Source organism: Lissotriton helveticus, chromosome 7 (assembly GCF_964261635.1).
Source record: "Lissotriton helveticus chromosome 7, aLisHel1.1, whole genome shotgun sequence".
NCBI lineage: Eukaryota > Metazoa > Chordata > Amphibia > Caudata > Salamandridae > Lissotriton > Lissotriton helveticus.
In genome coordinates, this window is record NC_136068.1 from 1,623,656,465 (window position 1) to 1,623,677,222 (window position 20,758).

Here is a 20,758-nt window from a genome sequence, read left to right on the forward strand (position 1 = left end):
ACCCCTCACTGTTATTTTGTTGTTCACGCTACTCTCTTGGTGCTCTGTAGTTATGATATCTTTTTTCAGATTGTATGTCCTACCATTTTGTTTCTCTGGCATTTCTACTCTGCATTGTTCAGAAGAACACACAGCTACTCTCTATAAATTACATATCATACTATCTTCAAATCTGACTACATTATTTAACACTGGTTACATTTGTTTAGGTTCAAAGTAAGAACTAACTCCCTTGGTAACTATGCCTGGTTTCTAAATTCTAGCCTACTGTCTACTCTTTAACTTGCTGTGTCTAACTCCATGTTTCTTGTCCTAATATTTTTTGTATTCTTCTTGTTTGTTTATTCTTTTTTCTCCAACTTTTCCCAAAGATCAGGCTACACTTGTAGGAGTGGGTGATCATCTTGAGTCAAACTATAATCTAGGTTTCATTAATTCAAATGGGAAAAATCCTGTGTATTCCACTTCTGTTGATCTATATGAGCAAAGAGTTATATACACTTGCGTTATCCATCAAGGATTGTTTTTTAATGCTAAATGAATGGTCCCCTTGAGAACTCTATTAAAGAATTCTACCATTCCATTGCTGCTTGGATTGTATAGGAACCTTGTCCGCTGGCATACTCCATATTTTTAAAAATATAATTTACCTTTCTCCGAGACAAATTGTACACCAATGTCATAAAATGCTGGTTATCTCATCATTCTGGAAAACCTTGTCTATGAACCTAGTATTGTATCCGTATTTAATTTGTTAACAATTTTGATGTAAGGTAACCGGGAAAATACATCCGTCAAACCTACAGTACATTTTTTAGTATTCCCACTTGGCCCCAGAATATTAACTGCCACTTTTTCCAAAGGAGCTTTCGAGCACTCAAATATACTGCTTATAGGCGGTCTCAATATCTTCAAGGATTTATCAGCTGGCATGCATGGCATTCTTTGGCTTCCCTTTCAACCTTGTTATCAATACCTGGCCACCAGCATAAACCTTTCATTGCTGATTTAGTTTTTGTTATACCTAGGTGCCCCTAGTGGCACACAGAAATCATTTTTTTGCTCAAAGCAGAAGGAGGAATCATCGTTTTCCCTCTAACTAAGAATCCTTTAACAATTGACAGTTTACTGCGTACTTCTCAGAATAATCTGGGTTTGGCCATATCACTTTTATTGGGCCATCCCTCCTTCACAGAGTCAATAATTATTTTTAATTCTTGATATTGCTCACTCTCTGCTTCCCATTCCTCTAGATTTAACATGTATTCCCTTGTTTTAACCACCCACGCATTTTTTTTAACTTTCCAACAAATCCTACTGATTTTTACATAATGTAGTGGGCAAACTAGATACAAAAAATCTTTACTGCATTTTTCTCTCCGGGTAAATACGCAGCTCAAAGTCTAACAAGCTCATGGATAACCGGGCTAACCTAGATGATACTCTTGACATTACCACAGTGGTCAAAATGTTCCCTAATGGTTTATGGTCACATCTAACAATTGCCTCCTTTCTCCACACAAAAGATCTAAAATGTTCCAAAGACCATATGCAGGCTAGTGCTTCTCTCTCTCTATCACTGTATAGTTCTCTTCTGAAGGTGATAATGCTTGTGAAGCCAATGCAATAATGACTTCAACTCCTGTACTGTTTCTTTGAGACAAAACTGCCACCAAACCTTTTCCATTGGAATCTGTAGTCACTCTGCTAGTATGCTAGGGATCAAACCCTTGTAAAATAGGTGCAAAACAAAATGCCTCCTTGATATTATCAAATTTAGGCTTACATTCATTCGACTACAGAAACTTTACATTTGTTTTTAGCAACTTCCTTACTTGGAAAGTTTTCATGGAAGAATTCCTCACAAATTTCAAAAAGAAGTCCACCAACCTCAAAGTGACCTTAAGTCCTCTTTATTCAGTAGATACAAAGCCTCTTTAATAGCTAGTAACAAACATTTTTAGGTTTGATACCATACCTGCTAATCTCATGATCTAAGTAAGTTACATGTTTCTAAGCAAATTTATATTTCCTATATTTAACTGTGATACCCTGAATTCTAGAACGTCCGGTACTTATTCTTGTTTCTTGTCATGATCCTCTTTCTATCTTCCCATAACTAGTATGTCGTCTTGAAACACTAAAATCCCTTTAATTTTTCCAAACAGATTAAACATAAGGCATTTGAACACTGCAGCAGCTGATGTTAAGCCGAACAGCAATCTTCTAAACTGGAAGCACCCTACTTGAGTAGTGAACGCTGAGTATTTCTTGCTCTCTTTATGAAGAGGCATTTGGTGGTAGGCGGCGGAAAGATCCAGGGTGGAAAATAATCCCATACCCTTTGTCATAGTCAGCATTTCACTGATCCTGGCTAAAGGGAACTGATCGACCACAATGTTATCATTTAGATCATGTGAATCAATTCACAGTCTCCCTTTACCATTTGCTTTGCGCGCAACCACTAATGGGGCTAAGCACTCCATTGCTTCTACTGGCTCTATGGTTCTAGCATTCAAATAATCATGTTAACCCCTCACTGATTTCTTCCCTGACTGCCATTGGTACAATCTTTGCTTTGTGGGCTTTAGAAATAGCTTTGTCTTTGAGAAGGATTTGTGCTCAAAATGTTTCACCCTTCCAGTTTTTCCATTGAACATATTGGGAAATGTCTACATTGCCTTTTCCATTTCTTTTCCATCATTCACAATTAAAACCTGTTCTTTTCCATTGGGGTATAATATTATATGTTAATTCTTTTGATCCAACCAATCAAGGACTGATGGACCCTTTCTTTGCTACATGTAATTTTCCATAAGCCTTTCTATTCTTGGATTTGAAAATCAATCGCCTATATCTAATGCAAATAGTCTCAGCAGTGTAACTTTCAGGTGCAATATCAAAAGTCTCCAGAAAATATCTTAATTTCTTTTCAAAGTTATTCAGCCATACTATGTTGTTCACAATAGTGTAGGGTGAACCCGAATCTGCTGCTATATATACCTACCCTGCAACTTCATGAAACATATAATTTTGTTTCTATTGTTTTCATCTGAGATATTTAGTACAGCTTTTTCCTCTAACATTCAAGATGGTCTCACTTTCCTCTTCAATAGACGTACTAGTACCCTCCAAACTACTACCTTCCATCTCAATATATTTAACTTTATCACATTTCTCTTTTTTCATCTTGCAGACATGCACAGAGCCGCCAATTTTCCCACATCTACTAAATTTTTGTTATAGTGCAGGACAGTATTTACAATTTGCTAAGTAGGACGTACTGTCACAACTGCACCATTTTAGTTTTTCATTAACTACTCGAGATTAATCCCTCCTCCCCTTTTTTTTTTATATGACTTGTTCCCAGTTTTGTCAATGGTAACTTTGGCTACTACCTCAGACTGGTGTTCAGTAGTTTTCTTTTATCACTTTAGCACACCTTTCTGACAGTTCTGCCTTATGTACTATAGACAATACATAATTTAACTCTATATCACCATGAATACAGAGCCTTTTGTGTATTGTTGAATCATGCACATGCATTACCCCTTGATCTCGTATCAATTCTTTAAGTAGACCTCCAAACCTGCAATCTAATGATAATTGTCTCAATGTCATGGTATATTCCTCTATAGTTTCTTCCTTGTGCTATTTATTTATATCTCTTGAATACATGCTATTAAATGTTTTTAGATAAAGTTGCTTCAAACATGCCTTGAACATGGTGATAATCCATTCTACTAGGGGAGGCGTAGCAATATTAGTTGTTGTATCAGCGTTTCTTGATTGACGGACCCAACACAGCCAGTAACCAAATTTCTATCTGTTGGTATTTCAATTTTAATTGCCTTATGTTCCAACTCACAAGAATAGTTACCCATTAATTGTACTCTCACACAAACCTGTGCTGCGTAATTCACTGTTATCTGATAGCCTCCAAGTGTTTCTTAATATTGGAAGATCTTGGAAGATCTCTACATTGTTTACGCTTATTCTAAGTCCAGGTTTTAAATACTGCAGTATGGCCACTGGGGCTTCTCCCCACTCCCCTTCACCCAACCACCACCACTTGAGTATGAATGTAAATTACATCAAGAGCCTGCACCAAAGCAAAATTTGGAGGTCGGAAACTACCAGATTAAAAACAGCACAGCAAACTTTTCAGGGGAAATGAAAAAAGCGTAGTGTAGAAAAACAGTGACATACAGCTGTGACTGTACGCCTTATACACAAAGAGACACAAACAGAGGACATACAAACAGGGCCACCTGTCCAGAGTGCAGTGCCAGGACAGCTCCTAGCCACGAAACTGCTCTTTGTGCACTTTCTTAGTAGTTGATCTGCCCTACACACGTGCAGGTGCACGCCATATCTCACTGTGCGGGTTCTGGATAGGGCATAATGCAAGCCCCTGCAGTCCAGGGCTGCCTCAAATGTTCAGGGGTTCCGTAGCACTTCAGGCAGGAGTGGAGTCCATTCAGCACAACTTCAGTAAGTTTCTGTGAGATATGAGACACTCGTGGGTCCTCATTTCCTGTGTTGCGCCACTGGACCTGGTACTGGATAAGTACGTGCATAAAAATGGGTCCACAAATTAAATTCCCAGCCTAGCTGCAAGAAGCACCTACATCCAATCTATGCTATTTATGCTTGAAGGCTGGGTGCATCGGGAGTAGGCAATCTGTGGAAGAGTAGCATATTATTAGCAATTAAGTACTATTTGCTCCCCCAGAACTCTGCCTCCTGTTGATGCCTTTGCATAACTGCATCCTACCTGTAAGGTAAACATGCCAAATGTCATACTGGTCCTTAATACAGCACCAAAGATATTGAAGAAAGAATTTTTGACCCAGTCTTTAACTTTGTTCATTAATCAGATTTGTCTGAAAATTGACATTCCTGCATCAGGTTCAGCTAGCTAACAAAAGATCAAATATAGTGCCAAATGTATTTGCAAATGGACATTTTTTGCCCTCCCTATTTAATTCTACTCTTCCCAAATGGATTCACCTGAAACCCAATGTATCAAGAGTAAGTTGAACATAAGGACCTGCCAAATTTAATGTACATCTGAAAAAAGGCATTACCATATGAAAGATTTTGTAACCCTCCCCTTTATATTTGCTCCCAATTGACCCATCTGCTTACCATAACTTACCAGATGAAATCAGACATGCTACAGTTTTTTTCAAATTCCATAATCACCCGTTTCTAATGGGCAAGCATGATGTGATATGTCATTTTATGTATAAGCTTATTTATAAGGTTTGTAAGTGCTTCTCTCTAATTAATGGTGAGGGCATGAGCAATGAGCATGAGCAATGTAGTTGGTGTGCGACGTGTAGTTTGCTGTTGTGCCACCTATGGATGGTAGCCCTAACCATAACTTGCACATTTTAGTGTTTTTCTTTTAATTTTAATTTATAACCATACCTGCACTTTAACTGTATGTTTTTAGGTGAAAATGAATGTGTGTAGTTAAAACATATACGCACCTGTATATACCTGCCTACACTATATTTTAGTAGTTGATATTCTGGCTATGATATCTTTGTAGCACAGTATTTAAACCTCTGTATTCTGATAGTAAACCCCTTTTCTTCCTTCCCTTGAAATAGAAGGAGGAAGTGGCCAGCAAAGGATATGATGGTCTATCCATGGCTTCTTTCATGATTACTCATTAAAACCCAAAGTGTACATTTTCCCAACCTCCTCAAGCCCCTCATTCCACTTCCCGGATCAGCTACTGAACTTCCCTTAAGTTCCTTAAAACTATTTGTTTTGTAATATATGCCGTACTACCTTACCGTACTCAGCCCTTAGGCATCAGGAGTAGGATTATGTCCTGAGAGATGGTGGGAGTCAGACCTCATCCACCATTGAAGCTTCCCACAGCAGCTCTCCTACTCTAATGCCTGGCGTCCATTTTGTTTTCCAGAGTGGGGACCGCAGAGGAGCGCAAGGAGCACGGGAATGTGTATTGGAGTAAGGCTGCTGGTCTGGGTAGGTAAAGACCAACATCTTAACACACTCATGATGATAATGATAAACTTCCATCCAGCAGTCTGTTTAGAAAGATCATGTGTGCGTAAACTGGAGGTGTGCAGTTCATGTGGCAGCATATCTGTAAATGTAATGTTTGATTATCTCTGTTATACCCATGGCTTGTATGTTGCAACATTTGTCCAGTTTCTAAGTTCTTATGCCTAGGCCGATGACTCCGTGTTATCCCACGTGTGATTCAGTGTCTGTGGTCCTGTAACTATACCTGCGGGCATGTGGAAGTGCCTGTGGCCTCTTGACTATGTCTGTCACACTGTGTGATGCCTCTAGTTTCTTTGTGTATCTGTTCCTATGTTGTTTAATTGGGCCTTGAATATATGGGTTTGTGTCTGTGTGAGTCTTTCAAGTGTACCTGTAGCTCTTCACACCTGCTTTCAGTTTGCATTCATGGCAGTGGTACTGTCCTTATCTGTGCCATTGGTTGCATTTACGAAGTTGCAAATGTAACTATATTCATTTATGTGTACAGTGCAAGTAGCTTTGCGTTTCTGCCTGTGTCCTGGGGCTATACCTGTGGCCCAGACTATATCTATTAAGCAGTGACTGTGTTTGTATTCCTTGGAGTGCACAGTTTGCCCAGCCTTTTGTTTGTGCCTGTATTGTGAGGCTGCACCTGAGACTCTGCTCCAGGGGTTACGTTCATATGCCTTGCTTGCGTGACAGTGTTGTACTGTATATCTATCCATGTTTCTCTTTGTTTTTACATGCTTCTGTCTCTGGCTTTGTGATTGTGTCTGAGACCATCAGTTAGTTGTCCTGTGGATATAACTGCGCTGTGTGTAATCTTGTACCTGTGTCCCTTGCTCTTTATGTGGTTCTGTGACTGGGCATGTACCCTTTGACCTCTGGTCCTATGAGCATATTGTACGTCTGGTCCTACATCTGCGTCCCTATGACACTGTGACTGCAATGTCATGTTTTTATTGTATTGAAATTTCTATTTTAACGGGTAGTTTGAGTGATCTTATTTTAATTTTCTCTCACAATTTACTGTTACTGTTCACTGGTCCTCCTGATATCTTTTTTGGGGTGTCATCTGTGGATTCTGGATTCTATTCTCTTAGTTAGTTTTCTCTGTCTTTCTCTTACTGTTATGTATTTTTTTTGTCAGTTGAGGTTTTTTCTTTTTCTCTTTGTTAGTTCCTGGTCATTGTTTTGTGGTTATTGTGTTGTGCTATTACTTGTCTTCTTTTATTCCTGCCTGGCCATCAAGTATGTCTTGAGGTAGTCATTGGTGCTTTCTCTTTTCTTTTCTGTTATGTTAGAAAGGAGGATGGTTGACTTTTATCTGTTTTCCTCACCTGTTGCTTCTCTGTTTTTCTTACATATGTCTTCGTGTTCTCTCTTTGTTGCTCTCTGCTCTTTTTGGTTTGTGATGTTTCTGATTTCCTTTTTGTCTATCGTCTATCTTGTTTTTTTCTGTTTGTGTTTCTTTCATTATTGTTTTCTATATAGAAGGAAAGGGGCTATGTAATATCCTGGCTTTGATGTTATTCATGTCACTTTATGCTCTGCCAGAGGAATGTTCAATGGATGATGTGTTACAGAATGTTGGGAGTCAGAAGTGTCAGTTGACAAGGGCTGAGCAGCATGCTGGCTGCTCCTGGTGGGGTTTTGTACTGGACTTAACTGCATGACCTGTAACTATCTACAAATAAACATCTGAAGATCCTCTACATGTCTGGTATCCATTATTCTTTGGCAAAACCTCTGTCACAGTGTCTTTGATGTCTGTGTGCAAAATTTCCTAGGCAGTCAAGGATTCTAAATAAAATAAACAAGTGAAGGACCCAAGTCAAGGACAATAGAATAGCTGGAATGGCTGATCTAAAATCATCAAATTTTAATAAAAATGAACATATAATAAATACAAAAACAAGATACCTGCAGTGAATTGAAAATAATGAAACTAAAAATCACAATAGTACAGTTTACACACAGAAATTACAATTTAAAAAAACATGGTACAGAATAAAATTATGACAGAAACACCAATCCTGAGGGTGTCTGACCAAAATGACAATACAATACTCGACGTGCGTTTCGGCGAATAAACGCCTTCTTCAGGAGCCACAGAGCAATTTCATAAAGAACCAGGGATTGGCTCGGACAGTGCTCATACATAAAAATTGGGGTACCAATTAGATCTGTTAGGAATACATGTGGGCTGCAATCCTAAATAGGGTATGCTGTCTGATGAGAGTTCATATTAAGAGCCCGAATAAGAAAGAATCTATAGAGTGATGTCTCTAGAGCTAGACACTTCTTGGATGGTGGTGCCGCAAACGATAATAACGGTATTTAGACCAAAAGGACTTAAAGGCACCTCTCAATGTCTCTTCCTTAGCGCGAGTGATGCGGCTTGGCGGGTGTCGGATTCCGACCCGACACCCGCCAAGCCGCATCACTCGCGCTAAGGAAGAGACATCCACTTCTCAGACCTCATATCAGCCAGGTCGTATCGCCGCAACGGACCTGAGACATTTATTTTCAACACTGTTTGGAATTAATTTAAATCGTATTATCTGAAGTAAAAAATTACATCTCCATTGAGAGGTGCCTTTAAGTCCTTTTGGTCTAAATACCGTTATTATCGTTTGCGGCACCACCATCCAAGAAGTGTCTAGCTCTAGAGACATCACTCTATAGATTCTTTCTTATTCGGGCTCTTAATATGAACTCTCATCAGACAGCATACCCTATTTAGGATTGCAGCCCACATGTATTCCTAACAGATCTAATTGGTACCCCAATTGTTATGTATGAGCACTGTCCGAGCCAATCCCTGGTTCTTTATGAAATTGCTCTGTGGCTCCTGAAGAAGGCGTTTATTCGCCGAAACGCGCGTCGAGTATTGTATTGTCATTTTGGTCAGACACCCTCAGGATTGGTGTTTCTGTCATAATTTTATTCTGTACCATGTTTTTTTAAATTGTAATTTCTGTGTGTAAACTGTACTATTGTGATTTTTAGTTTCATTATTTTCAATTCACTGCAGGTATCTTGTTTTTGTATTAATTATATGTTCATTTTCATTAAAATTTGATGATTTTAGATCAGCCATTCCAGCTATTCTATTGTCCTTGACTTGGGTCCTTCACTTGTTTATTTTATTTAGAATCCTTGACTGCCTAGGAAATTTTGCACACAGGTTGTTTACCCTGCCCTAGGAGTCTTTTATAGCATTACCCAGGGGGTCCTTGTTATTTACGACAGTGTCTTTGATGCCCTGTGTCTGTCGGTGGGTCTGTACATGTGTATTTTGCCCTTTGCCTGCTGTTCTGTGGCACAACCTATTTCACACTGCATCTGTACACCTGTGTTTGAGGGTCAGTATTGGTGAATTTTGCCCTCTCTGTGGTTCTGTACCAGTGACTCTTTTTCTTGTACTACCTCTACCACGTTGCCACTCTAGCCCATCGCCTTCAGCCACGCCACAGAACTCCACTGGACGGACCACAGATGCATCCACTTCACCTTCAGAAGAACGACGATCCACCACCACCAGCAACAGGTTGCCCGAAGAAGCTGGAACAAAATCACAGCCGACCAGCTCGCCGCTTCCCTGAGCCAGCACCCTCCGGCCAGCTCAGCGAACCCCAGCCAGGCCGCCGACAACCTCTCGAAGTGGATCAGCAAATGCGCAGACGAACTCGCCCCTATGAGGATCCCGCCCAGCAGACCCGGCAATAAGAGAGCCCCATGGTTCACCGACGAACTCAGGAGCTCCAAGAAGAACTGCCGAGCCCTCGAGAAAGCCTGGAGAAAGGAACCCACGCCGGACAACAGGACCATCCTCAAGCTCGCCACCCGGAAACACCACCAATTGATCCGCACCGCCAAGAAAACTGCATTCAAGAACCGACTAGACAACAACGCACACAACTGCAAGGAACTCTTCAACATCGTGAAAGAGCTCTCCAACCCCAACGCCGGAAACAACGACATCACCCCATCGCAAGACCTCTGCAACTCCCTCGCCTCCCACTTCCACAACAAGATCGCGGACATACACAACAGCTTCAGCACGCAACCGACGCACGCCACGACCGCGGCAACACCACCCACCGCCACCCTCCGCGCCTGGACCCCGGTCAACACCGAAGACACCGTCCACATGATGAACTCCATCCACTCCGGATCTCCGACCGACCCCTGCCCTCACCACGTCTTCAACAAAGCCGACGCTGTCATCGCACCCCACCTGCGGGACATCATCAACACCTCATTCGAAACCGCCACCTTCCCCGAGAGCTGGAAGCACGCCGAACTCAGCGCTCTACTCAAGAAACCTACAGCAGACCCCACCGAACTCAAGAATTACCGCCCCATCTCTCTACTCCCGTTTCCAGCCAAAGTCATCGAAAAGACCGTCAACAAACAGCTGGCCGCCTTCCTCGAGACGAATGGATCCCTCGACCCATCGCAGTCCGGATTCCGTGCCAACCACAGCACCGAGACCGCCCTCATCGCCGCCACTGACGACATCCGAACCCTGATGGACAACGGAGAAACAGCGGCCCTCATCCTCCTAGACCTCTCCGCGGCTTTCGACACCGTCTGCCACCGTACCCTAGTGCAGCGCCTCAGCGACGTCGGAATCCAGGAAAAGGCACTGGAATGGATCGTCTCCTTCCTCGACGGAAGAACACAAAGAGTCCGCCTACCACCGTACAAGTCAGAGGCCACCGAAGTCATCTGCGGCGTCCCCCAAGGATCCTCGCTGAGCCCTACTCTCTTCAACGTCTACATGAGCCCCCTCGCGGCCATCGCACGCCAACACAACCTCAACATAATCTCCTACGCCGACGACACCCAGCTGATCCTCTCCCTGACCAACGACCCCGCCGCCGCCAGAGCCAACCTGCACGAAGGGATGAAAGAGGTAGCCGAGTGGATGACGACCAGCCGACTGAAACTGAACTCAGACAAGACGGAGGTCCTCATCCTGGGCTCCTCGCCCTCCGCCTGGGACGACTCCTGGTGGCCCCCCGCCCTGGGCACCGCACCCATACCGACGGACCACGCACGCAACCTGGGCTTCATCCTGGACTCCTCCCTCTCCATGACCAGACAAGTCAACGCCGTCTCCTCATCATGCTTCAACATCCTACGCATGCTTCGGAAGATCTTCTGGTGGATCCCCACAGAGACCAGGAAGACCGTCACCCAGGCCCTCGTCACCAGCCGACTGGACTACGGCAACGCACTCTACGCCGGAACCACCGCCAAGATCCAGAAGAGACTTCAGCGCATCCAGAACGCCTCAGCCAGACTCATCCTCAACATCCCACGACACAGCCACATCTCCGGACACCTGAGAGACCTGCACTGGCTCCCGGTCAACAAGAGAATCACCTTCCGCCTCCTTACCCACGCACACAAAGCTCTCCACGATCAAGGCCCGAGCTACCTCAACAACCGCATCAACTTCTACGCTCCCAAACGCCACCTCCGATCTGCCAGCCACGCCCTCGCCGCCGTCCCACGCATCCGCAGAGCCACCACAGGAGGAAGGTCCTTCTCCTACCTGGCCGCCAAGACCTGGAACTCCCTCCCGGCCAACCTGCGCCTGACCCAGGACCACCTCGCCTTCAGGAAGAAGCTCAAGACATGGCTGTTCGAGCAGTAGCGGCACCGCCCCCCCCCCCCCCCCCAAGCGCCTCGAGACCCTATGGGTAGGTAGTGCGCTCTATAAATGTCTTTGATTGATTGATTGATTGATTATGTGTGGGTCTATACCTATGTATTTTGCCCTCTGTATGTGGTTCTGCACATGACTACCTGTAGCACAATCTGTTACACTGTCTCTGTAGTCATGTGTCTTTGGTTCCCCACCTTAATGACTCTATCTTTTACTCGTGGTCTCTGTGGTTGTGGCCCTGTGTCTCTGGTGATGATTCTATGGTCCTGTACATATAGCACACTTACGTAAACCTTGCTTTCTGGCTCTTACCATTTGCCTATGTATATTCGGCTCTGTGTCTACGGGTTGGTATCTTTGACCTTTGAGTGCAGCTCTATATTGGTTTAGATCTGTAACCTTGTTTCTCCAGCCCTGTGCAGAAACAAGGTTACAGATCTAAAACAATATAGGGCTGCACTCAAAGTTCTCAGGATTCCTGTTCCTTTGATTCTATATCTTTACCCACTGCCTTTACCCTATATCTATGGTCACCCTTTGCCTGTCACACTGTCCATGTGTGTGTGCCTCTGTGGTTGTCTCTGGCCGGTCTCTGTGAGTTTACACCCATGACTCTGTGCATACGACCCTCTCCCTGTGGTTCTAGATCTGTGATTGTGTTTCTGTAGCTGTGTCTGCCTTATTGTCTATGGAGGTTCTTGCTTTTGATTCTCTGCCATTGACCCTACATATTTGGCATATGTCTGGTCTGTCACTGTGACTTTAAGCCTGTGGTTCTGTTTCAGTTACCCTTTGGCACCATGTCTGAAATTCATTTCCTGTGAACCTGTGCATGTGGTTATGTTCCTGTGGCCCTGTGACTGTGGTTTCGCTCCTGTAACTCTGTACCTGTGATTCAGTGTCTGCGGTTCTGTTCTCACGATCACTATACTTTGGTTCTGTTCCTGTGACCATGTGTCTGTGGTTCCGTAGTCTCATCTTTTGCTATTTGTCTGCATATCTGTTTCTCTAAATGTGTGCCTGGTGTTCTGCTACTGTGACACTGTGTCAGTGAATCTGTGTCTGTCTGTTGTTTTGAACCTGTGGCTGTGGTCTTCGGTCTTGTGCTTGTGGTCCTTTGTCTGAGACTCTCTTCCCTTGACTCTGTGTCAATGGTCTTGTGTCTGTTTCTGTGGTCCTGTGCCTGTGGTTCTGTTTCTGTGACTGTATATTTGTGGTCTTGTGCCTGTAGTTCTGATCCTGTGATTCTCTATCTGTGGCCTTGTGTCTGAAATTCTGGTCCTGAGAACACGTGCCCGCATTTATGTTTCTCTGACTGTGTCCTTGGTCCTGTGCCTGCGTTTCGGTTTCCTTGACCCTATATCTCTGGTGCTTTGGCTGTGGCTGTTTTCCAGTGACTTTGTGTCTGTGGATCACTGACTGTGGTTCTGTTCCTGCGACTCCCACTTCTGTAGAGCTGCCTCCCTGGCCCTGTGTCAGTGATTCTTTACCTTTGACTTTACCCTTGACTCAGTGTCTGTAGCTCTCTTTCTGTAGCCCTATGTCTGTGGTTCTATGCCTGTGTCTTTGGCACCGTGCCTGCAGTACTGTTCCTATGAGCCTGTGTCTTTGGTCCTGTGTTTGCATTTCTATTCCTATAGCCATGTATCTGTGGTCCTGTACCTGTGTTTCTGTACCTGTGACTTGTCCTTTGCTCGTAATTGTTTTCCTGTGGCTCTGTGTCTGTGGTCCTGTGCCTGCAGTTCTGTTCCTGTGACCCCATCTGTGTGGATCTGTATCTGTGGCCTTGAATCTCTACCTTTGTCTCGGTGTTGGCAGCTCTCTTCCTTCCTGTAACCCTAGGTCTGTGGTTCTATACCTGTGTCTTTGAAACCGTGGCTGCTGTTCTGTTCCTGTTCACATATGCCTATCTTTCTACAACACGATGTCTGTATCTGTGGTACCGGGTCTGTGTCACTGTTCCAGTGAGCCCCAGTTTGTGGCCCTGTGCCTGCGGTTCTGTCCCTGTGTCTCTCTGATATTGGCCTTTTTTTGGTTTCTTTCTGTCACTCTATATCTGTGGCTTTGTGTCTGCAGTTCTTTACCTCTGAGTCTGGATATTTGGTCCTGTGTCTGTGTTTCTGTTCCTGTGAGCATGTGCCTGTAGTCCTATGCCTGCAGTTCTGCTTTTGTTGCTCTGTGTCTGTGGTTCTGCTCCTATGACTGTATACTGGCCCCGTGTCTACAATCCTTTTACTGTGAGCCTGTATCTGAGTTTCTCTTTGCATGCCTCCGTCCCTGCGCCCTGTGTCTGTGATTGTTTACCTCTGCGCACTGTTAATAGTTCTGTTCCTCTCCGCCTGCTTGCATCCCGCTGACAGCCCCTACTGACTGCAGCTCTTTTCCTCTCCTTCTGGTGACGGACAGATGGTGGTGAGAGATGTCAGGGGATTATGAAGAGGAACACCTCTGCCGGAGCGCCTTTTCCCTGCTCCACGACCTCTGCGCAAAGGTCAAGGACTACGAAGACAAGGAGAAATGCCTCGAATACGAGGACCTGAGGCGGAATCAGGGCCGCCCCTGGCCCACGGACAACGGTAAGGTCACGCCCGGGTCACGCCGCCGTCAGGCCGCACTGAGACGGATTGCTGGACCCGGCGGAGGAGGGAGGCCTGGAGGGGGGTGAGGGGGGGTGGGTTTCACACATCTGGAACCCGGTTTCCATGCTGAAGGCAACTGGAAATGTGCGTCGATCAAGACCAAATTATGCAACAGTGGCAGCATTTTCTCGTTTCTTAAAATGTATACACACCACGATGCAAAAGGGACCCGTGACGCTATGTAAAATGCAAATGATTTCTAAGAAATGGAAGTATACATATTATGCAGATTCTTTGGAAACCGTTCACCAAATGATAATGCTTTTGTCCTTATAGGGAAATACAGAGACGTTATTTTAGCTCCCCTATCAGTAGGATGTGGCGTAGCGGCCAGCCCTGCTATCTTTGGAGCTGGGGAACCAGGTTCGAGTCTCTGCGTCGGCTCAATATCATGTGATTCTGGGCAAATCACGTAATCTCCCAGCGCCTACCAAAAATGAATGTATGATATAACTGGTGCGCATGTAAGTGCTCGTCGAGTTCGCGCTGTATAAAACTGCAAAATATATACAAATAGTTTGTATAAAAAAATACGTTTCCCTCACCAGAGAAGGTGCCTACACGTGCATTCTGCTTGTTTTAAACGGCGCCCATAGTTTCTTTTAGCACACGCTTGTTTTGTTATAGACCTGGTGTTCGGGTTTGTGGTTGCTTTGTGTCCTTACTATGGACATCTACAAGTCAATTAATAAGCAATCCAGCAGAACAGTATTGCAGACTCCATGTGTGTCATCTAAATATGTCCCTTGGAGGCACTGTAAATTTAAAAACTTAAAATCTTAAAAAAACAGAACTGAAATGATTGGGATTTTCTGTATCTTTGTGCGCTTTTGAAATAACTGCTGCCACATTTCCATCAAGCAGGGACATTAATTCAATTCAATTAAATTCAAAAGTGCTTTATTCGAGGGTTACTCATAAAAGCAGACAAACAAACACATAATAAGATACTATTAAATTACAAAGTCGAATATGACTTAAGCACAATACACGATAAAAAGACAGTTTAAAATTACATTTCATCCTGTTATTTACAGACAAAGGTGCAAAGTTCGTGTAATAAAAAGTCAATTTTAAAAGCAATCCAATATCACTATTAAAAAGTAATAAAAAATATTCGTTCATCAGATAGCACCTTGCGTGGGAACAGAGAATAGATAATCTAGCAGTCTCTGTTCAACTAAGCAGAGAGTAGTCACCCTACTAGCAATCTCTGCCTGATTACCCACGCCCACCCCAAGTATTTTGCAGTCGCTATAATAATCCAGTTTAAGGAGGTAGAATTAACAATGCGTAGGGCTACCATACTGCTTTTAGTACCCAGGTTTCTACACATTGGAGCCAACCAAACACGTCTGGGAGCAGAATATGCATTACAGGCAAACAAGAAGTGACCCAACGTTTCCTTTCCTTCCCCACAAATTGGGCAAATAGCTGGACCTCCATTTCTCCATTTTGATGTTAAGTTACTCAGAGGTAAAGAGCCAGCCCTCATTTGGAAAAACAGTTTCCTGTCCATGGGTTTAGTTATAAGATCCCAATACATTTCAAACATGGGAAACAGTTTAGCTTCAAGGAAAGCAGTCGTCATAGACCCGTTATTATTGCTAAGGAAACTCCTGTTTTCAACCTGTTCCCAGAAAAGATTTTTTATAAACAACTTGGATGGGAAGGATGACCCACTTGGATCGGACCACAATTCGATTAACCCTAGTTCACTTAATGCTTTTTTTAGTGATCTAAACCATCTGATTTTATGGAATCGGTCTGCTTTGATGACATCAGCAAACCCTGCTGCATATTGTGACAACTCAGGGGTGGTCCAGATTCTGCGCCAATATAGTATCGGACGAAGTTTGCACATTACCGAGATTTCCTTCCTACCAAGGTCATATCTGAGAGGCAAGATGGGGCTGCTCTGTGGGGTTCCAGTGAGTTTCCGCAGGAAGTTATTCTCTGATGTCTGTAACTCCTGGAGATTTTCTTGCCCCCACATCTCTGCACCATACAATGCTGACCCTATTGCCTTAGCCTCATATATGATCAGGGGTGGTTTAATTGGTTTGGTTAGAGATTTGCTATGCTCCTTAATGATGGTACCAGCCAGTTGTTTGTGTCTTAATACTGCAATGTTTAAATGATGGTTCCATCTATTATCATTTGAAATGTGGATCCCCAGGTAAGTAAAAGAATTTACTACATCGAGGCAGCGCCCACTCAAGGATATTTTGGATTTAAAATTTTTAGAAGAATTAAATACCATGAGTTTTGTTTTGGCTGTGTTTACCTCCAAGCCGTGGTCACTACAAAATTTGTCAAAAATAACCAATGCCTTTTGCAGACCGCTGGGGGACTTTGATAAAATTAGGGTGTCGTCTGCGAACATTAAAATCGGAACTTTTACACCTGCAAGTGAGGGGGCATCTACTGATTCGGCTTGCATACGGGGAACAATTCCATTAATAAAAAGTGTAAACAATGTCGGTGCCATTGAACAGCCCTGTCGAACCCCACGCTCGACAGGAAAATCAATAGTATCGTTGCCATAACCACCCCATTGAATTTTGGCATAAGTACCCTCATGGAGTCTCATGATCAAAGTTAAAATGGTCATCGGGACCCCCAGAGCGGCCAGCACCTCCCACAATTTTGCCCTCGGCACCAGGTCGAATGCAGCCCGTAGGTCAACGAAAGCTGCATAGAGACTGCAACCACCCAGAACCACTGTCCTCCACTGTATCAATTGAAAACGGAAGACCTGGTCCACAGTGCTGGTTGCTCTGCGAAAGCCAGCCTGAAAAGGAGATAAAACATTCTGCTCCTCTGCCCAATCAAGCAAGTTGTTAATGATTACACGTCCTACAACTTTTTGAACCGTGTCAATTAAGCTGATTGGGCGGTAATTGCAAGGTTGGGCACGATCTCCCTTTTTATATACTGGAATAATGACAGCACCCCGCCAGGATACCGGGATTTCAGCGCCCCTAGCAATATGATTTAGTAGAAGGCAGATGTACTTACTCCACCTATCGGTGTCATTTAGAAAGACATCCGCCGGGACTCCGTCAATAGCCGGAGCTCGGCCACTGTGCACAGATTTCAGGGCAGACAGGACTTCGGTCTGGACAAACATGTCTTCGTCTGCGAACAGATAAGTTGGGCTAGAGCTGTTGTCAAACTGGTCCCTAGAGGAGTACTGCTCGCTGAAGAATTTAACCCTTGCATCATGGGAGACATTATTATTTGGAGTTTCTGGAGATCTATCATGGCCCCATTTGACAATATGCCAAAATAGTCTAGAGTGTTTGGATTCGCTAGCACATTTCAGTTTCTGCCAGTGGTCTTCGTCCCATTCTCTTTTAGCCCTAGCGATACTGTTTTTATAGTGCTTCCTGGCAGATCGAATCTCACTCAAATTATTACTTTTAATTGCAGCTCCTAATTTAAATCTTGCTACCCTGCAATCTTGATTGTACCACTTTGCTGATTTATGCGGGCGGGCCCTAGTGTTATGTACAGGTTTTAAGAAGAAACTTTTAACTTCATTAAAAAGAGTTGTATGTGCTTTATTAATATCTTCATGTCCCTTTGAAGACCCTGCAATACTCTCCAGTGCCAAAATGGCCTTATCAGCTGCCACTCCTATCTTTTCCAGGACCTGCTGATCTGTCTTGACACCAGACCACCTTAACCTACGCATATTATTAGATGGAATGATCGTCGGGAGCACAAGTTGGTCACAGGGGGTTGGAGCGATTTCGTTAGATGTCCACCAGTTATGAGAGACACATAACGGGTCATGGTCGCTTTCTGGCCTAGCTGTTACTACCATGTCGCTGAGAGATGACCATATGGATATACTGCAAATGACATAGTCAATGCGACTTTTACTACGCCCGTTGTTAAAAGTCATGGCGGGAACACGATCTGATTTGGTCCGCCCATTCAAGGCTCGTAGCCCATGCTCCAGACACATAGCATTTAGGCCTAGGATATCAGCCGTCCACCGGGTTATCGGTGCGGAATCTAGTGTGGGGATGTTCCAAAGCCTATCTTCCTCCGCTCCGAGAGGAGAATCACCAGTGATGAGAGGTTCGAAAGTACGATTTAAATCGCCTGCAATTAGGATGTTTTTCCCTGCAGATTGTGTCTCAAGAAGATTAAAAAGACTCAAAAGAACCTCAGATTTACCTTTACTTCCACCTCTAACATAGATATTATAGATATCTACGGAGATGGATAGATCACTAGTCAATCTGATGAGCTGGATATCTTTTTGGTCAAGCTCCACACATTTTACAATAGTTTTTAGAGACTGCCTAATCCATATGACAAGGCCCCCCATCGGCCGCCCTTTAGGGCCCTTGATAGCAGGAACATAAAAATGTACATACCCCAAGGCAAAAATAGGATCGCACGCCCAGGTCTCTTGGAAGATGCAGAGGTCGTAATTATTAATAAATTCAAACCAATCAGCGCAATCCATCTTGGAACAAAGTCCAGCCACATTCCAGGACAAGAGATTCCCTGAATTAGGTGTCGTAAGAGAACAGGGGATTTTAGTAATTTTGTGTAACGTCCCCCCCCAATGACCTGATTTATAGTTCTTACATTGAGAGGCCCTGATGAATCGTCGGACGGATACCCCTGAGTACAATCTATAGTTAGATTATTGGCTGCATCAAAAGTTCTATTGTCGCAGAGGGGCAAGGGGATAGAGTTGCAAATAGATGGTTGTCAATCGCAATCATTTAAATTAGACAATGCAGAAAAACGATTTTCCAACCCCAAACCCCAATCCACTGAAGCGACATCCTTCCTCCCCCTCTTGGTCACAATGTTCCATTTGGTTCTCAAAATACTTGAGTTTGGCCCACTTCCCTTTCTTGGATAGAAGAAGTCCAAAGTCAATGGAACTATTGAGGTCGATCTCCGTTGTGGTGGTAGGATGTTAGGTAAGATGTTAGGCAAAACCCCAGGGTCAGAAAAATGTAAGGACATTATTAATGTGTGGGCGAAAACGTAACCCTATTAGCACAGTTTAATAACTGATACATGCATTTACAACTAAAAGGTGACCTGTTAACCTTTGCAAAAAAAATTACTGATACCGCGTTGCGCCAGAGGCGCCATGTTTTGTAGTAATTGTTGAATTGTTCGAGCAAATGCTCAATTTTGTTTAAACATCCAAGTTATCCAGCACACACAGGTATGCGTGGCAAGATCAGCAAGTCCATAATAGAACAGAAATCGATACAACGTACAGTGGCATCATTCCAGTGGTTATAGTAAATTTTGGAATTCAATTTTATTAAAACAAATGTCCATTTGCTTAATGGAAAAAGACCACCCATAGCCTCCCCTGCAATCCTTTTCCCTTCCTTAATGTGTTTCTTTATTCTCTTATTCGTGTTACCCTTTATATTTACCTTTATAGTCCCTGATTTTTTAAAATTTAGTTTTTAAACCCTTGCCTCACACTTTACATTGCCATTAGAATGACCTTTACTCTTCACCATTTCTAGTTACCTGTAGTTTTCTTGATTTTGTATGTTTGTTTTATTTAATTCCCCTGGCAATTTTGTATTTCAACGTACTTACAAACAGGAGGCCACCCTAAATGTTTTTTGTATGTTTCTAATTTCTCCTGAAGGCCTCGCAGGAAGGTGTCTGCTTCCTGACACCTAGTAGAAAGTATTCCCTTGCCTAAACAGTGTTAAGACTCCTGCGGTCCCCAAAGTGACTCTGATTGACTGATCTAGCTCTCGTTGACTCACACAGGTTAGAGTCAACTGCTGTGCAGTCTGGAGCGCTTGTACATAGTGCTAATATTTTACTTTAAAGAAGGATCTCATTTCTATGTTATGATGATTAGGCCTGGGCTAAATTTGAAATACGCACATGCAGGCTGAATCTCACAACCTTTGCGATCTTCACTTATGAGAATTTGCACGTTTTTTTGTTGGTTTTTGTTTTCACCTGTCGGAGATTTACATGAGCAGAAAATGTCCCTCTGAAGGCATTTTCTCCTTGTTACAGTATTATGCAAATATCACGTATGACCTTTTTTTTCCAAGGTACCCCGTTGAATGAAATTTTCACGAGCTACAAGCCAAGCACATTTCATGCAATGCGTATTTTTATTGAAAATTCTGTACATTTCAGGAAAAAAAATTCACAACTCAGCTACCCTTTAGTTATAGACAAACTGAAGCCTTACCACCGCTATCTGCGTTAGGCATTGTGCAAAGATTGCATGAATCAGTTATAGAGAGAACAAGGGTATGTTCAAAGGAAGCCTCAGACAGCTAGTCTTGCCCTCTGACCTTTGAGATTTGGGCGTGCCGGCCATTTTCTCAACCTCCCTATGAGCCAATCCACTACTGCATGGGTCAGGGGAATGTTCTGA

General features: G+C 43.5%; 1 protein-coding gene across 1 annotated transcript in view; it reads left to right on the plus strand.

Annotated features, from left to right (window-relative positions):
- SYT3 (synaptotagmin 3) overlaps positions 1-20,758 on the plus strand; it is a 384,737-nt gene that overhangs the window by 11,436 nt on the left and 352,543 nt on the right. The window contains exons 3-4 of the mRNA XM_078655302.1: positions 5,942-6,006; positions 14,117-14,286. Coding sequence (XP_078511428.1) covers positions 14,130-14,286 — 157 coding nt within the window. The 5' untranslated portion in view covers positions 5,942-6,006; positions 14,117-14,129. The remainder of the gene's footprint in view (positions 1-5,941; positions 6,007-14,116; positions 14,287-20,758) is intronic.